Source organism: Mchenga conophoros, linkage group LG3 (genome assembly GCF_057382185.1).
Source record: "Mchenga conophoros isolate Kocher_MC1m ecotype Shallow Benthic linkage group LG3, M_conophoros_male_GT1.1, whole genome shotgun sequence".
NCBI classification, from domain to species: domain Eukaryota; kingdom Metazoa; phylum Chordata; class Actinopteri; order Cichliformes; family Cichlidae; genus Mchenga; species Mchenga conophoros.
The window spans coordinates 53,787,658-53,806,483 of record NC_140528.1 but is presented as its reverse complement, the minus strand read 5'-3'; the positions used below and the strand labels follow the sequence as shown (position 1 = coordinate 53,806,483).

The following is an 18,826-nucleotide window of genomic DNA, read 5'->3' as shown; positions in this document are numbered from 1 at the left end:
TGTTGTCATGTGTGACGGTCTGTTTAAAGATCTCCCAGTCTTTGGTGGAAAAGCAGTCTTGCAGTGCCTCTAAGGACCCTTCTGGCCACACATGTACCTGCTTGCAAACTGGTTTAGAGACTTTGACCAGGGGCCTGTATGCTGGCATTAGCATAACAGTGATGTGATCATAGGCACCAAGGTGGGGGAGGGAGAGACCTTTGTAACACATCAGCTTTTAGATGTCCCCTATTAATGATGAAATCTCACAGTCTAAGAAGGCTAACCTGCCATTTTTCATATTTTCCCTGGTGAATTCAATGTGTTGGTCCACCGATTTAATGCGATCCATAAATTTTTGTATGTCCTGAGATTTGATTTGTTTATTTTTGGCAAGACCATCATTTTTATAGCGGCGACCCTTCCCATGAGTGATATGGGTAAAGATTTCCATCTAGCCAGGTCGCCTTCTACTGTCTTTAAAAGTGGGATGTGGTTTAATTTAGTTAATTCTGAAAGTTTAGGAGAGACATTAATACCTAAATATTTTATATTTCCACATTGCAGTGGGGAAGGAGAAGAATTATGGAAGGAGCAATTAATCAGAAGGACTGTTGATTTTGACCAGTTAATTGAATAATCTGAGACACTTGAGAAAGAATTTATCAATGCAATTACCCCAGAGATATTGGTTTGTGAGTTTTGGAGAAAAAGTAACACATCATCTGCATAGAGACTGATGTTATGTTCTACATTCTTACATTTTATGCCCTTAATTGTTGTAGCCTGTCTAATTGCTGCTGCTAGTGGCTCAATAAAAATTGCAAACAGTGAAGGGGAGAGTGGGCATCCCTGTCTGGTGCCCCTCAGAAGAGAGAAGCTGGAGGATGTCTCGTCATTTGTTCTGACACAAGCTGTTGGGGAGTTATATAATATTTTTAACCAGTCTATGAAAGAGGGTCCAAAACCAAATTTGTGTAAAGTCGCAGTTAGAAATTTCCAGTTAACTCTGTCAAATGCTTTTTCTGCATCTAAAGAAAATATTATGGTTTCAAGGTTTTTACTGCATGAGTAGTCTATTAAATTAAGTAATCTACGTGTATTTGTTGATGAGTGCCTACCTTTTATGAAACCAGTTTGGTCAGGATGAATTAAAAGGGGGTTATTTTCTCCAGTCTCTTTGAGAGAGCTTTGCAGATTATTTTAAGGTCTACATTAATAAGCGATATTGGATGATAGCTTGAAGGAAATACAGGGTCTTTGCCTGGTTTTTGTAAGAGACTGATATTTGCAGAGTTCATATTTGGTGGTAGTCTACCATTTTCTTTGACTTCCTGCAACATCCTGTGAAAAACTGGTGCCAGAATCGTCCAGAATTCTTTGTAAAAATCTGTTGGAAAACCGTCTGGACCAGGAGCCTTATTATTGGGCATGCTTATCAGAGATTCCTGGAGTTCACCTGGCGTCAGTGGCCAATAATTTTGGAAGAGTTATGTTGTCGAGAAATTGATCAATTTCATTTTTAGACGGGTTTATTTGTGGTGTGTATAAAGTTTCATAGAAATCCCTAAAAATTTTGTTTATTTTTTTAGGATCATATATTGTATTCCCAGATAAATCTTTAACAGCACATATAGTTGTTTTTTCTTTATTGATTTTTAACTGGTTAGCAAGAAATTGTCCGGATTTGTTACCGTGTTCATAATTTTGCAGGCGAAGTCTTTGTACTAAGAATTTAGTCTTTTTATTAATAATTTCATTTAATTCTAGTTTTGTCTTGTGTATTTTGTTTAATATTTCTTGATCTTGGTGTGACACATAGGCTTTTTCTAAGGATTTGATGTTTTTTCTAGTTCCTGAATTTTTTTTGTTTTCTTCTTTCTTCTTATGTGATGAGAAAGAGATTATTTTACCTCTCATCATGGCTTTCCCTGCTTCCCAGAGGACAGATGCTGATGTTCCAGGAATGTCATTAAAGCCTAAATATAGAGTCCGTTCTTTTTTAAAGTATTTGATAAAGTCTTCGTCTTTGAGCAGTGATGTATTAAATCTCCAGTTTTTTCTTGGTGTAGTATTATTCATCTGTATTAATGTTAAAGATACAGGAGCATGATCGCTGACAGCTATAGGATGAATCTCAGTGTCTGTAATGTTACTCAGCAGTGAGCTACTGACCAGAAAATAATCCAGACGAGAGTAGGAGTGATGGACATGTGAGAAGAAAGAATATTCCTTACTGTTGGGGTGAAGGGAGCGCCATGCATCGCAAAGACCAAAGTCGCTCATATACTGTTTGATTATATTAGTGGACTGCCAGTTACGCTGAGCTCCTGCTGTATTGAGCCTATCCATTTCTTCATTTAGTCCCAGGTTGAGGTCTCCCCCAAGAACAATTGTGCAATCTAGGTGTTCGGAGAGTGTACTAAAAAAACTGTGGAAGAATGAGGGGTCATCAACATTTGGACCATATATACTTACAATACCTAGCTTTTGGTTAAGTATAGATAGTTTAACGATTAGGAATCTGCCCTCTGGATCTATAACTGTATCGAGTACTGGGAAATTAATATTTTTATTTATTAGAATTGCTATTCCCCTTTGTCTAGAATTATAACAGGCTGAGAACACATTAGGAAACTCAGGTGTTTTAAGTTTATTCAAACCTGTGACAGGCATGTGGGTTTCTTGTAATAAAACAACGTTTGCCTGTAATTTTTTAAGTTGGTTAAGTATCTTTAACCTTTTTTCCCTAGAGCCAGCTCCATGCACATTCCATGTGACAAATCTTAGCATGCCCATAGTTGTGTGTTTGTGGCTAATGATGTACGCTGTGTGTCTCGCTTAGACGGGTGAGGAAAATGGAAACACATCTTTTTTTTTTTTTTGTAAGTAAAGAGAAGAAAATGCGCGGCAAGAAGCTCCATAGGTCTGACTATGTGTGTGCATAATAACTAATATGAGCAAATGTGTGCGTGTGTCCTATATCTGTGTGCGCTGTGTGGCTGTTGTAAATGTGTTGCCTTTAAACGCATGTGTGTGCGTGATCGTGCAGAGTAAGCATGTAGAAATAGACAGTGTCGCTTGTGGATGGATAGGGAAACAGGTGATCGACATAGTGATAGAAAAGAGAAGCAAATAAACCAAAGAGCAAGGTGCGCGACAAGAGAGAGAGAGGGAAAAAGAAATAAAAACGGAAACATTCCAATTAAAGCATTAGCGGAGAGTGACGGTGACGTTATACTAAATTAGCAAACTGATATTACATAGTTAAGCAAAAGTTAATACAAGAGAGTGTGAGTGAAGAGAATAGTGTAGCGGATTCTTATCTGGTGTGCGGTCAATACAGCACAGCAAATCCAGCATGTCCAAATTAACACTGTCGGATTTGATTTCAACACTATTAAAGTGTCTATATGGGTCCACACCAGAGAGTGTTAATTTAACTCTTTTTGGAGAGTTGGTACGTTAACTCTGATTTAGTGTTAAACACCAAATCTGTCTGGAGTTGATAATTTAACACTTGGTGTTAAGAGTTTATATATTAACTCTCAAAGAGTATTTTAGTTTAACTACGTAAGAGTTATCTTCTAATTCATTCTAAAAAGCGGGAATTTTACTGTTCTGAACTTCTATAAATTTCTTTTGGAAATAAACATTTACTAAAAAGATGCAATGGTTCTTGAAAAACATTTATTCTGAACTGTGCACCACAATTTCAAAACATTTTCTGAAAGATGTAACAGTGTACATGTTCTCACTTTCATTAGAATTTTGTTTATCAAAAGGTCTGACATGGTAAATGCAAATAACAGCATTCTCATCACTTATTTCTTCAATACAATATGCATGTCCTTCATTCATCCCTTTGTGGAACTTCAACGCACTTCTGCTCTCCCCCATATTCCATCTTCACAAGCATATCCTGTGCGGAGATTGAATAAAAATTAGTTGACACTAATTAATGGCACAAATAATCCAGTAAACAATTGCAGCACAGTAAAAAAAAAAAAAAGGAATCCTCTTTGAGCCATTACTTGTGTAAAGTATTTTCCCAAAAGACAAAGACACAGGCAACAGGTAATACTGAACTAAATGTAAAACCTCAACCTTTTTAATTTTTACCTAAACCGTGTGCACAAAACTCTGGAGGGATCTATGCTAACGTAGAATCCAGTCAGGACGTCAGCTACTGCTGTTTGCTCGTCTTTTTTTTTTTTATGGGCGATCGTTTTCAGGCTTCAAGTAGCACCATTATACCAACATTTCACATTCTAGACATTGTTTTAGGTATATTTGACCAAACATTTGACTGAAAATTCACATGCAAGCTTTTTTTTCCAAGGCTGTGCTATTTGCCTGCAAACAATACCTTTCAGCTAGCTAAAACAGAATATTATGCTATCAGCGAGCAACATGGCTAATGCCTTTCACACAGCTTTGTCTCAACTCCAAAGAGCCACAGAAGTAAAAGCTCATAATAATAATTGAAACAATCTTTGAAAAAATGACTTACCAAGCATGGCAAACAACTCAAATATGTAGAGCAAAATGTTCTGAAACGGCTTCACTTCAGCTTCGATTGGAGCCGTGCTGTGGGCGGAGTCTGTGAATTTACTCTGTAGGAGTTCAGAGTTAAGAGGTCAAGAGTTAATGTTTCCATTGTAACACCTCCAGATTTGACAGAGAAACACTAATTTTTAACACTCGATTTTAACTACTATCATTTTACACCTCAGAGTTAGATTAAAGGAATGTGACTCTGCTTAGAGTAAAATTAACTCTACTTTTGCAAGAAGACTATTAACACCAAAACATTTAACACTTTTGAATTTGCTGTGAGCCATGGAGTGGTGCCAGGGTCGCAGTAGAGCTGTCCGTCCACGTAGAGCCGGTCCACGGCGATGACAGCCCGGGAGCCTTTCTGGATAAAACTACGTCGGACTGGGAAGAGGACCCTGCGTCGTTCCAGGATCTCTCTGGGGAACTGATCGTTCACGCTGAAATCCGATCCTTTCAGCTCTCTGCCGCGACTCTTCACCTGCTCCTTCTGCTTGAAGTGGCCGAATTTGGCTACAATAGGACGTGGTCTCCCGCTTCCTGTCTTCGGAGCCCCTATGCGATGCACTCTATCGAACCCTATGTTTTTCACCGTGTCCTCTGGCAGCTTCAGGTGGATTTTAATGAAGCTTCTCACGGTCGTTTCCGGGTCCTCTCCGGCAGACTCTGGAATACCAGAAAACACCAGATTATCTCTCATGCTACGGGCTTGTAAATCTATAACGGTCTCTTTTATTTTTTTATTTTCTATGTTTAATTGGGTCACATTTTCGGTTAGAGATTTGACCGAGTCCCGTTGCGTGGCGTTTTCCGCAGCAAGTGTTTCCACCTGCCGCTGGCTGAACTCCAGGGATTCTTTTAGAGATTTAAATTCCCGGTGTAAGATCTCCACCAGGGACAGCCTCACATCAAAACTGGACAATCGCTTATCGATTGACTCCAGGATGTCGACGATATCTTTGCTGGCAGGCGATGTTGAGCCGGGGGAGTCTGCCGGGCGATATCTTTTAGATGACGGCGTCTCAGCTTTGGCTGGGGAAGACGCGCTCTGGGCCTTCTTCATTACTAAATCGATGTATTCTTGGAGAGCGTCTAAACTCTCCTCGTTGTCCTCCAGGGTGTTAGAGATGATAGGACAGATGTTGTTAGTTATATGACAGTTGGTTCGTTTATTTGGCAATACTGAAGTTTAAAGAAACTTTGTTAAATTCTATGCAACCATTCGCTTTTTTTTCCGCCAAATCTCCGGCGTCTGACGTCACGTACAACATGGGTCGATTACCTTTCCCCGTCACTTACCTCTCCTCACTTCCATTATTTTTCTAATGTAAGTGGAGTCAGAAAAACTTGTGGCAGATATGAGAAGACTCCTTGGGCATCATTTACTACTATGTGCAAAGAAATGTTTTAATGTGTGCAACAAAAACAACAAACAAATAAATAATAAATAAATTGTATTTATATAACACCTTTCTAGACAGAATCACAAAGTGCTGCACATAAGATAACAAATAATAAAAGGAAAAACAGACAATATAAAACAGGCAGAAATTGAACCAAAAACAGTTTAAAAAAGTGAGTTTTGAGTTGATTTTTTAAAAACAACGACTGAGTCCACAATTGTTAATGTATGAGGGAGAGAGTCCACCGTGTCGGGGCCACAGTGTCAAAAGCTCTGTCAGCCTTAGTTCTCATCTTAGTCTGTTTCATAGCAAGTAAGCCCTGATCAGATGACCTCAGGGACCTGCTTGGACATCGGGCTGTAGCAAATAACTGCAACATGAAAATTATTGTCAGATTTATAAAATGTGCACCAACCTGTTTTGTTCTTTCCTTGATGCATGTTAATGAATCCAAATGAGTGAAAATCAGTGTTCACCATCTGTAACCTGCACACTGTCACACACACTATTTCTCCAGACAAAGAATCATGCTTACCTTGTGGTAAGATGGGTTAATGGTGAGGATACTGTAAGAGAGCGCAGTTAAGAGAGGGAGAAGAAAGAACTAAATAATAAGCGAGGCTTGGCTTCAAATAACAAAGGTCTAAATATTGTTTTCCCTGAGACACGCTGGCTCATGTAAACTAGCAAATAAATAAAAAAGAAAAAATCATTTCAATTCAATGTTATTTATATAGCACCAAATCAAAACAGCAGTCGCCTCAAGGTGCTTTATATTGTAAGGTGATCACAGTTGTGGAGAATCGTGAAATACTCGTGTGAATTGTGTTGTTCTGGATGTTCTTCAGTTTATTTCATATAAAGGATGAATAATAAAGAAAAACAATCTAGATTTTTGCATTTTTATTGTTAAAAACTGCTCAAGATGTTGCTCAGTCACATTTCCATAACAGATGATGTCAGATCTTTATGCAGTGTCGGTGAGACGATCAACAACAGATCAGACAAAACACTCAAGCGGACACTCCTCTGTAGAAGGAAACATGGAAAGTGTGAGGTAACATCAATTTGTATTTCAGGCTGTTTTTATGTAGAACTTCAGCACCAATGTAAAAGTACCGGTTTTAGGAAGATGAACAATATTTTCAGGAAGGATGCCGGTCTGCAAGCAGAGCTGGTTGAACTTCTCCTTCACCTCAGCGCTGAGGTCCAGACTACGTCCTGTGAAACCACGTGATGTAAATCTGTTGCTGTAACTTTACTTCACAGTTTACTGAACACAGCTAAATGCAACTTTACCATATAATTTGTTTTCAACAAAGGTTTCATTCCGTCCGGTGTTGATGTAATGATTCAGGCCGTACTCATCAGGCTTCCCGTCGACCACACGCATTTCAGTCACAAACCCCGTGACTGACAAAAAGGGAAACGGCAGAAGAAAAGATGTGAAAAATACTGGATGATGATGATGGAGGATTAACCGTGGTGGTTAAACTGTTTCCTGTCTTTGTGGGCGTACTCACAGGGAATGCTGAATGTGAATTTTCCAGGCACGTCAGTCTTGGTGGCTAAAGTCTCTATTTTCCAACATGTATCGCTACGGGTGCAAAGACATAACATTAATCATCAGTGTAAATATTTTAATGCTATCCAAATGGTATTTGCTTTGTCTGTCCACTCGCACTCACAGAGGATGTGAGGACGCCACTTTCAAACTCCCATCTTCAGTTGGCTCAACCATGACGGTGCCGGACTTCATGTTGGCTTTGCGACAGACAAACCATTTGAAATTAGAGCAAACTCCAGTCAAGTACCACTTACCTGCAACCTGTGGACACACAAATGGAAAGGATTGAGAATTATACAGAAGCATAAGAGCTGCTTATTGTAACACTTTGTGCGTGTGCGTGTGCATGTGCATGTGCGTGTGTGTGTGTGTGTGTGTGTGTGTGTGTGTGCACATTAATAATACACTGATGTATATTAGTTTTATTCATGCTATATCCTGAGAAAACAATTGCAAACATCAAAGTTTCCAATGCTGATGTTTTGTTGTTCACACTTTGTTTCATATTTATATAGTTTTTTTTTGTTGTTTTTTTAAGCAATGGACAAAATAAATATTATCAGGCAAAATCCAGGGTGAAACATAACCAAATAACTTAAATGGTGAAATCATTATAGAAGTACATGTTGCAAAGGTCAGCCTCCTGTATAGACTGCTAAACTGTCGGGGGGGGGGCTGCCTGTCCTTGTTGGATAAGCTGCACCCTTTTTCCGTAAGACGGAGACATTTGTATGAAAATAGATGGGCGGTAAAATAAAAAATATTATGGATGACTCTTACCCCCTGTAAATCAAAGTCCGCCTGAGGTAGGATTTCAGAAGCAGAAACCATGAGGGAGCACAGTACCACTCCCAGAAGGGCGCGAAGTGAAGCCATAGCTGCTGAAGAGTGAAGACATGATGATCTGCTGCCTGGTGACTCTTTATATAGAAGAGTGAGATTATCTCCCCACCAACAGCTGCACTTATACAAACCCCAGGTGCTGGGGTGGCTTTGAACATGTGACATTCTCTGTAAACACATGGACAGTTTCATAACCACAAAGATTATTCCTGCAGCGGCAGACTTGTATCCACTGTGTGAGAGGTGAACGTCAGACAGTTCTTAGAAAATTTAGTTTCTCTTTTAAGCTTTTAACATCTCTTTTACGCCCATTTGTCTAAAAACTACTTGAAAGCCCTTCATGTCAGAGGTTTATTATCTGTGCAGGATGGAGCATCCTCAGAGAGAAAGCAGAGCTTTGTTCACACAGTTTTCTCCAAAGCTGACTGATTAGGAATCTCAAAGTTGGCTTTTCTCATAAGTAATACATGGTCTCAGTCAGGCTGGACATGATCACTCCTACAGGAAGTAAATGTACTATGATTTTATTTCACCTGTGAAATGATGAAAAACAGCAGAATAGCTCACGCTAACAAACGGGTGTTGAAATGTTTCATTTTCTGCTGTTTCATAGGTCAAAAAGGGCATTGAACCAAACTGAAGCTGAGCTGCTGCTACTGTTGTAGTGCAGCATCTGCTGTGTGCTTAATCATAGAACCTTCTGTACACAGCAGACAGAGGCTACTGGCACTGCTAGAGAGCTTTAAAAACTGGTTATTGAAGTGGCTTTGATAATACTGATACACATTCTTTGCTACTGTCACAGGACAGGGATCCACCAGGGAATAGTTGTCAGGATAAAGAGCCTTCGCTTCTCTAAATATAAACTGGATACTTGTAGGAAACTTTGGGAAGCGTCTAAATTGAAGTTAGCTCAGGTACTTCTTCCATACTTGCTCTACAGAAAGCCAAAGAGTTTGGAGCTCTGCAAACATTTCCAGCACAGCTGGATGTGTTTGTAACTTTGGTCACCTCTCTATCATCCCTCAGATTCTTGTCTCTACTGCACAGCTTTGAAACCATGACAGCACTAGTGTTGCTGAGGAGAGATCCAGTTTAAACAGACCTTTATTCCTGGAGAACAAACACATGAAGTGATGCTGTTAAAGAAGAACATTTTATCACACTAATGAATCAAGCATCTGTATGTTTGTCTGTCAATCTGTCTGTCAACAGTTCCTCTGATCTACTTCAGACTTGATGGGTATTTTTTTTAGGAGCAGTCAAAGTCTATCACCCGTGTTGCTTTGTCTGCTGTAAATCTGCCTGTACAAAGGGAAACATGCATGTTTTTAGATGCAAATTCACAACATGGCTGCATTTTTTAGTCATCTTCTGTGATTATGTGTATTTTATATTTATTTACTTCTATTATGTTTTGTATATGAATCTTTACAAGTGTGTAGATACAAAGGCTTGATTAAAACAAAGGTCTCAGCTGTGCTGTTAGGGATGTACTCAGATTTGTTTCAAAATGTAATAAATCAAAGGATTTTAGGCATTTCATCCTTTTTATTGTTTGGTTATAACAGCAGGTGGATAAAAACATGCAGGTGATGAATATAATTGTGTGATATTATGAGCATTGTTAATAAAGAAAGAGCAGAGATAGTAAAGTAAAAAGGAAACAGGTCATGGAGGTGAGATTTTCAGAACACTAAAAGCTCCTCGGTGAGATGATCACCTGGACACAAGGTCAGGCAGCTGGGACTCATCTAGAGAGAGGAAAATGGAAAAGTGATCTGTGCATAACATCACTTTTGATTGCAGTTAAGATAAGATAAGATAACCTTTATTAGTCCCACACGTGGGAAATTTGTTTTGTCACAGCAGGAAGTGGACAGTGCAAAAGTTATATAGCAAAATTTGAATACAATAAGAATAAAATACTGTACACAACTGTACAGAATAGAATAAAATAAAATAAAATACTATATACAGTAGAATAAATAGAATAAAATATACAATGGGATAAAAATAGAATGGAAATACTTTATACAACTGAGTAAAAATACAACTTTGTCAGAAAAAGAGTATTGCACTTAGTGTTATTGCACATGTGTGTGTTAGATCAGTTGAAGTCTTTGTTGCGGAGTCTGACAGCAGTGGGGAGGAAAGACCTGCGAAATCTCTCCGTCCCACACCGTGGGTGCCGCAGTCTCCCACTGAAGGAGCTGCTCAGTGCTGTCACAGTCTGCTGCATCGGGTGGGAGATGTTGTCCAACAGTGATGACAGCTTAGCCACCATTCTCCTGTCACTCACCACCTCCACTGGGTCCAGAGGGCATCCTAGAACAGAGCTGGCCCTTCTGATCAGCCTGTTCAGTCTCTTCCTGTCCCCAGCAGAGATGCTGCCGCCCCAGCAGACCACACCATAAAAGATGGCTGAGGCCACCACAGAGTCATAGAAGGTCTTCAGGAGTGGGCCCTCCACTCCAAACGACCTGAGTCTCCGCAGCAGGTACAGCCTGCTCTGACCTTTCCTGTAGAGGGCATCTGAGTTATGAGTCCAGTCCAGTTTGTTGTTCAGATGAACACTAAGGTACCTGTAGCTGTCCACAGCCTCAATGTCCATACCTTGGATGTTCAGTGGTTGCAGTGGAGGATGTTTGTGCATGCGGAAGTCTACCACCAGCTCCTTGGTTTTACTGGCATTGATCTGGAGGTAGTTCAGCTGGCACCAGTCCACAAAGTCCTGAGTCAGTCCTCTGTACTCCTTGATGTCCCCATCAGTGATCAGGCCGACTATTGCAGAGTCATTAGAGAACTTCTGCAGGAAGCACTGGGTGGAGTTGTGGGAGACGTCTGCAGTGTAGATGGTGAAGAGGGATGGAGCCAGAACCGTTCCCTGTGGGGCCCCCGTACTGTAGATGACCCTGTCCGACACACAGCCCTGAGTCCTCACATACTGTGGTCGGTCGGTGAGGTAGTCCAAAATCCAGGTAGTGAGGTGGTGGTCCACTCCAGAGTTCTCCAGCTTGTCCTTCAGGACCGTGGGAAGAATAGTGTTGAAGGCACTGGAGAAATCAAAGAACATGATTCTCACAGGGGTTCCAGCGGTCTCCAGGTGAGCGAGAGAACGATGTAGGAGGTGAATGACGGCATCATCTGCTCCAATGCCAGGTTGGTAGGAAAACTGAAGTGGGTCCAGTGATGAGCTTGTTAGGCGCCGAAGCTGAGCCAGGACCAGCCGCTCCAGGGTCTTCATCAGGTGGGATGTTAGAGCCACCGGCCTGTAGCTGTCGAGGTCCTTGGGGCGTGAAGTCTTTGGCACTGGTACAACACAGGAGGTTTTCCAGAGCTGTGGGACTCTACCCAGCCTCAGGCTCAGGCTGAAGAGGTGCTCCATCATCACCCCACACAGTAGGTCTGCACAGGACCTGACCACCCTTGAGCTGATGCCATCTGGGCCCGCTGCCTTCTTGGCTTTAATCCTTTGATGTAAAAATTATTTACATCAAACTTCTTCTCTGAGATAAGAGCACCATTTCTGGGAAAGATCACAATATTTTCAGGCTGGATGCTGGTTTGCAGGGAGAACTGAATGCAATTCTCCTGCACCTCAGCGCTGAGGTCCCACCTGTGAAAACAGATGAGGTCAATCTACTGCAGCACGTATAGCTTTACTGATCAGCAGAACAGGTTAAAAGGATTCAGCAGAGCGTAGAATCAGAGCTAAATGCCATATCACCATAGAGTTTGTTAACAACATAGCTTTCTTTCCCCTTTGTCTTGATGGAATAAATCAGGGATACTCGTCATACTTCACCTCAACCACATCACTGAGATGCCCCCAGCCTGACAAAGCAGCAGAAATGAAATGATGAAAGCAGAAACAGCAAACATACCAGATGGTTCAGTTGTGTTTTTCTCTTTGTGTGCGCTCACGCCGACTTGTGTACTGTGTTGTTATGGATGTACTTCAATCTATTTGTTAAAAAAGAGAATAAAGTAAAGTATTTTAGCTGTTTCGGTCAAGTCAAGCTTGTTTGTATTTTCTGTAAGGAAGTATTCAGGAGCAGTTCTTTTCTTGGATGTTGGTTCCCTTTGTTTCCATCCTCTGTTAAGATGTTTCAGTAATGTTGAGGTCTGGGGAGGCCAATCCATGGCTGAAGTCCTGTGATGCTGCATACTGCATTAGCACTTTGTTCATAGTGAAAAATGAAGCCACTGCCAATCAGACATTTGCATAGTGGATCAACTTCTGATGGTACTTTCCTGAATTCCATACCTATAACATGTTTGCACATACTGATGAATATGTGCAGCTGATTTTCAGTCCAGTTCCTGTGTGACAGACGCCAGTCTTTCTGCCTGTGTCCTTCCTTAAGAATAGAGCCATCCTTCCACTGAGACTGTTTCTGATGAGGCTTCATTGAGCAGTCGATGGATCCCTCAGCTCATCTAATCGTTATATTTCTAACACATGACTGTCAGAAACTGTTAATCTGCTGCAGCGCTTTAACTCTTCTACTTCTTTTTTTTATAATCTCTTAGTTTCCTCATTTTTAAGGTGGCACTGCACACCAGATCCAAAGTCAACATGCTGTTATATAATGGAGTTGAACCTGTAATGGAGTTTGATTTAAACCAATCTAAGCAATTAAGTGAATGATGATGAGCAAAGAAATGATGGCGGAGGTCGTGGATGAAGACCCGCACAGCTGTGGTTGGCTCCTCGTATATAGCAGAGTGAGGTTGTGTTTGCACATTATTATAAAACCATGTTCACTATATATTTTAGCTGCAGACAATAACATTATTTGTTTGCTGTGGTGATGTTATTCCACTTTGGTAAAATGGGAAAACGATCATTTCTTGCTGTTATTCACACATTATTCCAAGAAACTCAACACGAGCCTTGTAGTCCAACCATATAAAGACAAATAAATAGTTGTGTTTGTAACAGCTCATGAGCATGAATCGTTCCACATTACTTTAAAATCATTGTAAACTAAACTGGAATGAATGAGTGTTTATATATAGTTTTGTCTCAGCTGTTTACACACAGTGTTTCAGTTCTTATCAGAGAGTCCCACCGTCTCACATGTGATGAACCTTTAGCTCTGTTGTAAGCGTGTTGTTAGACCAGGTTTCCCTCATTTAAAAAATAATCTCTCATTAGAAATGGATATGATGTCTAAGACATAGAAATGCTTATTATGATAATCTAAAGACTCACATTTGCGAATAACTCATTTTATCTTAGTTTGAGACATAAGTGCATGATTATAATCCTGTGTAGTTAGATGAGACAGAACTGATGCTTCCTCTTAATTATCCTCATTTTTCCTGAGCCTCAGTAGTGGTACCTACCATGGATAGAAAAACAATGACTCATCTTAAATCTAACCAACCACAGACTCCAAATCTAAAAAACAAACAAACGGTGAAAGAAAACAGGGACTTTAACCAGAGAAGTACTCACTCAGACACTGTTGACTTAATGGTATTCCTTATCTGTCAAGGTCAAGGTCAAGGTTCTTTATTTGTCACATGCATAGTTATACAAGTATAACACACAGTGAAATGTAGCCTGACACGCTCCTCGACATGTGCAAAAAAATTGGGGGGGTGTAGAGGAAAAACATTATATATATATATATATATATATATATATATATATATATATATATATATATATATATATATATATATGTATAGAGGAAAAACATTATATATATATATATGTAGTATATACATTGGGTGAATGTGCAGTAGTAGCAGCAAGCAGGTGAATTCTGTACATTAATATGAATAGACATCTGACTATTTTACAGGATAGACAATATAAACATATTTAAAATTAAAGGAATTGAAATGTACATTGTGCCTTGGTTTAGTGTCTGGAAGAGTCCTGTCTCAGTCAATTATAGATGATGTGAGAGGGCGGGTGTGTGTGTTTAGGGCACGGATGGCTTGGGGATAGAAGCTCCTCTTGAGTCTCTCTGTCCTTGCCCGGAAGATGCGGAACCTTCTACCAGATTGCAGAAGTTGGAACAGTTTGTTGCCAGGATGGGACGGGTCCTTCAGTATCTGCGCTGCTCTAGTCCGGCATCTCCTGGTGTAGGTGTCCTGAAGCGGGGGGAGAGCAATCCTGCAGCAGCCTTCTGCTGTACGGATCACTCTCTGGAGAGCTTTTTGGTCCTTCACACAGCTGTTCCCAAACCACGATGTCATGTTCTGTGTGAGGATGCTCTCCACAGCGCCTGTATAGAAAATCCTGAGGATCTTTGGAGAGACCCTGAACTTCCTCAGTTGTCGTAGGTGATACAGGCGCTGCCTAGCCTTTTTGGTCTGGACCTGAATGTGGGCAGCCCATGTCAGGTCTGAGGAGATGTGGACACCAAGATACTTGAAGGACTGCACCCTCTCCACTGGAGCTCCATTGATGATAATGGGCTTGTAGTCTCTGTGCTGACCCCTTCTGAAGTCCACCACCAGCTCCTTGGTCTTGCTGACGTTCAGCTGGAGGTGGTTGTCCTGGCACCATGATGCCAGATTCTTCACTTCATCCATGTAGGCCGTCTCATCGTTGTTGGAGATGGCACCCAACACCACTGTGTCGTCAGCAAACTTCACAATGGTGTTGGAGCCATGGGTGGCCACACAGTCTGAAGTGTAGAGGGAGTAGAGCAGTGGCGAGAGGACACATCCCTGAGGTGCTCCTGTGTTGATGGTGATGCTGTTGGAGAAGCACCTGCCCACCCTCACCACCTGAGTTCTGCCAGTGAGGAAGTCCAACACCCATGCACACAGACGGCTGTTAAGTCCCAGATCCCTCAGCTTTGTGAACAGTCTGCAGGGCACTATTGTGTTAAACGCTGAACTGTAATCAACAAACAGCATTCGCACATAGTTACCCTGTTTCTTGTCCACATGGCTGAGAGTGGTGTGTAGGACGTGGGCGATGGCATCCTCTGTGGATCTGTTGGATCTGTAGGCGAACTGCAGTGGATCTGTGGTGTCTGGGATGGAGGAGGAGATGATGTTCTTCAGCAGCCTCTCAAACACCTTCATTACTACCGAGGTCAGTGCAACTGGCTGGTAATCGTTCAGGGATGAGGGTTTGCTGTTCTTGGGCACAGGGATGATGGTGGATCTTTTGAAGCATGTGGGGACCACAGACTTCGCCAGGGACTCGTTGAAGATGTAAGTGAACACACCTGCTAGCTGGTCAGCACAGCAGCGCAGCAGACGGCCGGTGATGCCGTCTGGCCCCGCCGCTTTCCTTGTGTTCACTCTCGTCATGCTCCGCGATGCTGGTCACCGGTCTCTCGCTGATGACGTCACTGTCCTCGGTAGTCAGGCGGTAGATAGCATTAGCCGCCTGGCTAACCTCGAAACGGGCGTAGAACTGATTCAGCTCGTTGGTGAATGCAGAGTCCGCGTTGATCAGCGCAGTGTCCCTGGCTTTGTAGTCCGTAATGGTGCGTAGTCCGTGCCACATACTCCGTGTGTCGCCCTGGTGGAAGTGGGACTCCACACGTTCCCGGTACCGGCGTTTGGCATCTCTCACCGCGCGCCGCACGCCGTATGAGGCCGCTTTGTAGGCGCTCATATCGCCAGTGGCGAGACCCGCGTTGTAGGAGGCGGTCCTGGCGTTTACTGCAGTGCGGATCGATCGGTCCATCCACAGTTTCTGGTTTGGGAATGTGGTGACTCTCGCAGTGGGGATAATCTCCTCCGCTAGCATATTGACGAAGCATACTGCTACTTCCGTAAACTCGTTGATGTCGACTGCGCATGCTCTGAACATGTCCCAGTCGACGTCGTTGAGTGCGTCCTGTAGCGTAGCTTCTGATTGGGCAGTCCACCGTTTTACCTCCCTCGTGGTTACTTCTTCCCTCCGTATGCTTTGTTTATACTGGGGGATGAGGAAGATGGCGTTGTGGTCAGACTTCCCAAAAGCCGGGTGTGAGACAGCTTTGTAGCCCTGCTTGTATGGCAGTGTAGCAGTGATCCAAAATCCGATCCCCTCTCGTTGGACACGAGACAGCTGGACTTTAGTCTGAATTACACTGAAACTGGCAATTTCATTTACTTTTACTGTTTTTAAAGCTATTAGGCTGCTTTGTGGCTCACTTAATACTAAACTAAGATACTTTCAGTGTGAATCATTTGCAGGAACACAGGCAGGATTTAAAGTGCAGAACTTTACAGTCTCTGTCTCAAAGTAGGTCTAAACATGCTAACAGCTCTTTGTTTTTTTCAGTTTTCACTGGTTTGATGTAATAAAAGAAATTTTAAAGAAGCAGACAATTGTTGTTATTTTAGTTCTATAATTTCATAAATCGTGGTGTGGATCTAAGTCAACATTCAACATAAATAAGATAATACAGCACGTTTGACGTTTGCCTTTTTATTTTCCCAGAAGTACTCAGGTTGGTTCTCGGCTACATTTACATAACAGATGTTAATGTGTTCAGCAGCTGGACAATCATCTGAGGAAGGAACATTGGAAAGGTACTTAGTGCACAACTGCGTTACAAGTTTTATGTAAGACCCTGTATTTTATTGTACTTATATGTTTTTAACATTTGACTTAAACACTTTTGGGAAGGATGAAAATATTTTCAGAAGTTTTTCCTTCTGTCCAACTGTAGTACACACAATACTGCGTCTCCCCCCATTATCACTGCACACTTCCTCAGGCTGGTGATGAGCGCCCCCTGGTGTCACAGTGTTGATGATGTCATGCAGAGTGAAACATAAACTGTCATGGTCCTGCGGCCATGACTCAGTGACTTTGTGTTTGTGTTCTTTGTTGTTATTACTTTCATTATTATTCGTGGCTGTTTTGGGATGGTTTGTGTTTTGGGATTTTAGATACTGGGTTCTGGGTTTGTGCTCCCTCTATTGGTCCCTGGTGTTAGTGTTCCCCTGTCTCGTCAGGTTAATCAGGTCCAGCTGTGTCCCCCACCTGTGTGTGATTTCCTAGTGTCTCTCTATGCACTTATAGTGTGTGTTTTCCTCTGTTCCTCTTCGCGTCGTCTGTGTTCATTCTCTGTGAAATCCCCTGCGTCCTCTCCCTGCTGTTCTCCCTTCATGTCAGGTTTGCTACTCCGTGGTGTAGTTTTTCCCAGTTTAGTTCATCCTTAGTTCTGTTTTGCCATCTCCACTTTATGTTTGGTATTGTTAATAAATCGCCCTCACGTCTGAATAAGTACTGCATTTGAGTCCTCCTTCCACTCTTCACACGGCCGCTGCCCCGAGCCGTGACATAAACAGTGTGTTAATAAAAAATCGTTTGTCCATTCTCATGTTTGCATCATCTTTCTGTAAAATCATCAGCTGTTTTCTGAACCTTCTTCATTGTTTGACTCATTCCAACAGCTGTGAGCTGTGATGGAGTCAGAGCAGCTTCATCACTGATGTTCAGGTGAAGCTGAACTTAGTAAACTATATAAATGATCAGGTTGTGTTCTGGTTGGATGTGTAAAATAGTTCTGTGTGAGGTCGCAGTGCTTCATATATGTGTGTGGGCTGAAGCACACACGTGTGAGTCCTCAGAGGTGTTAAGGTTCAAATATTGAGGAAGGAGAGTACAAACAACCATTGTCCAAGCACTTGGTCAAACAATTGATTTTAATGAAATACACGCGTGGGAAGACCAGCTCCGTTCGCAGACATGGCTGATTTCCGACTTAATCAAAGCATAAACAGATATTTTATACCATCAGGGCTTAAATTTAATGACGCCCCCTCAACGTCAGATCCGTTTCATACATAGGTCAGATCAAAACCACAATGACTTTTAACAAAGTTTAAAAAGAACATTGTTTTCATCTTCACGGCAGGTACTTCCTGTCACTGCCGGATGCTCGCTTATCATCTTGACACATCAGCAGCAGTTCTGCGACAAACTGCTCTTGTCTCATGCTTTCTTTCTTTATGGTAGATTTTTGTTCTGTTTTCACTGTTTGTTTGTTTTTTTTCCCACTGTTTTCACTGAGATTTGAATTTGAATGCTAATCAATAAAATCAAAATCAAATCAAAAAAAAAAAAAATCTTTTGCAACCCCGAGCAAAACATGATTAAACTTTCACCTATAAATGATTCTCTCTAACTGAGTGTGTGTGTGTGTGTGTGTGTGTGTGTGTGTGTGTGTGTGTGTGTGTGTGCTAACCACAATTGCACCCTATTTCACCTCGCCGACTAGCTCCTGACCTCTCACCAGACAGAGAGACAGAAGCCACTCTCATATATGTAATAACCGAACTGAAACTATGTATATGTCATCTACTAAATAAATGTTTTAATCAAGAACCTCTACTAAAGGCTTAATACAAGAATATGAACTTATAAACGATAATAAAATCAAATCAAATCAAATCACTTTTATTGTCACATCACATGTGCAGGTACATTGGTACAGCACATAAAATATATAAAATAAAATATACAGAGTGAGACATGTGCAAAACAGTGGCGTTA

General features: G+C 41.5%; 1 protein-coding gene across 1 annotated transcript; it reads right to left on the bottom strand.

The window, feature by feature from the left end:
• Window positions 1–6,827: 6,827 nt before the first annotated feature.
• Window positions 6,828–8,425, bottom strand: LOC146579529 (lipocalin-like). Its single transcript, XM_085269509.1, has 6 exons — window positions 8,287–8,425; window positions 7,628–7,767; window positions 7,463–7,536; window positions 7,239–7,352; window positions 7,059–7,160; window positions 6,828–6,968 (listed from the first exon to the last, which is right to left on the bottom strand). The coding sequence occupies exons 1-6, from the start codon at window positions 8,380–8,382 to the stop codon at window positions 6,940–6,942; spliced, it is 555 nt and encodes a 184-aa protein (XP_085125635.1). The 5' UTR covers window positions 8,383–8,425; the 3' UTR covers window positions 6,828–6,939.
• Window positions 8,426–18,826: the final 10,401 nt, after the last annotated feature.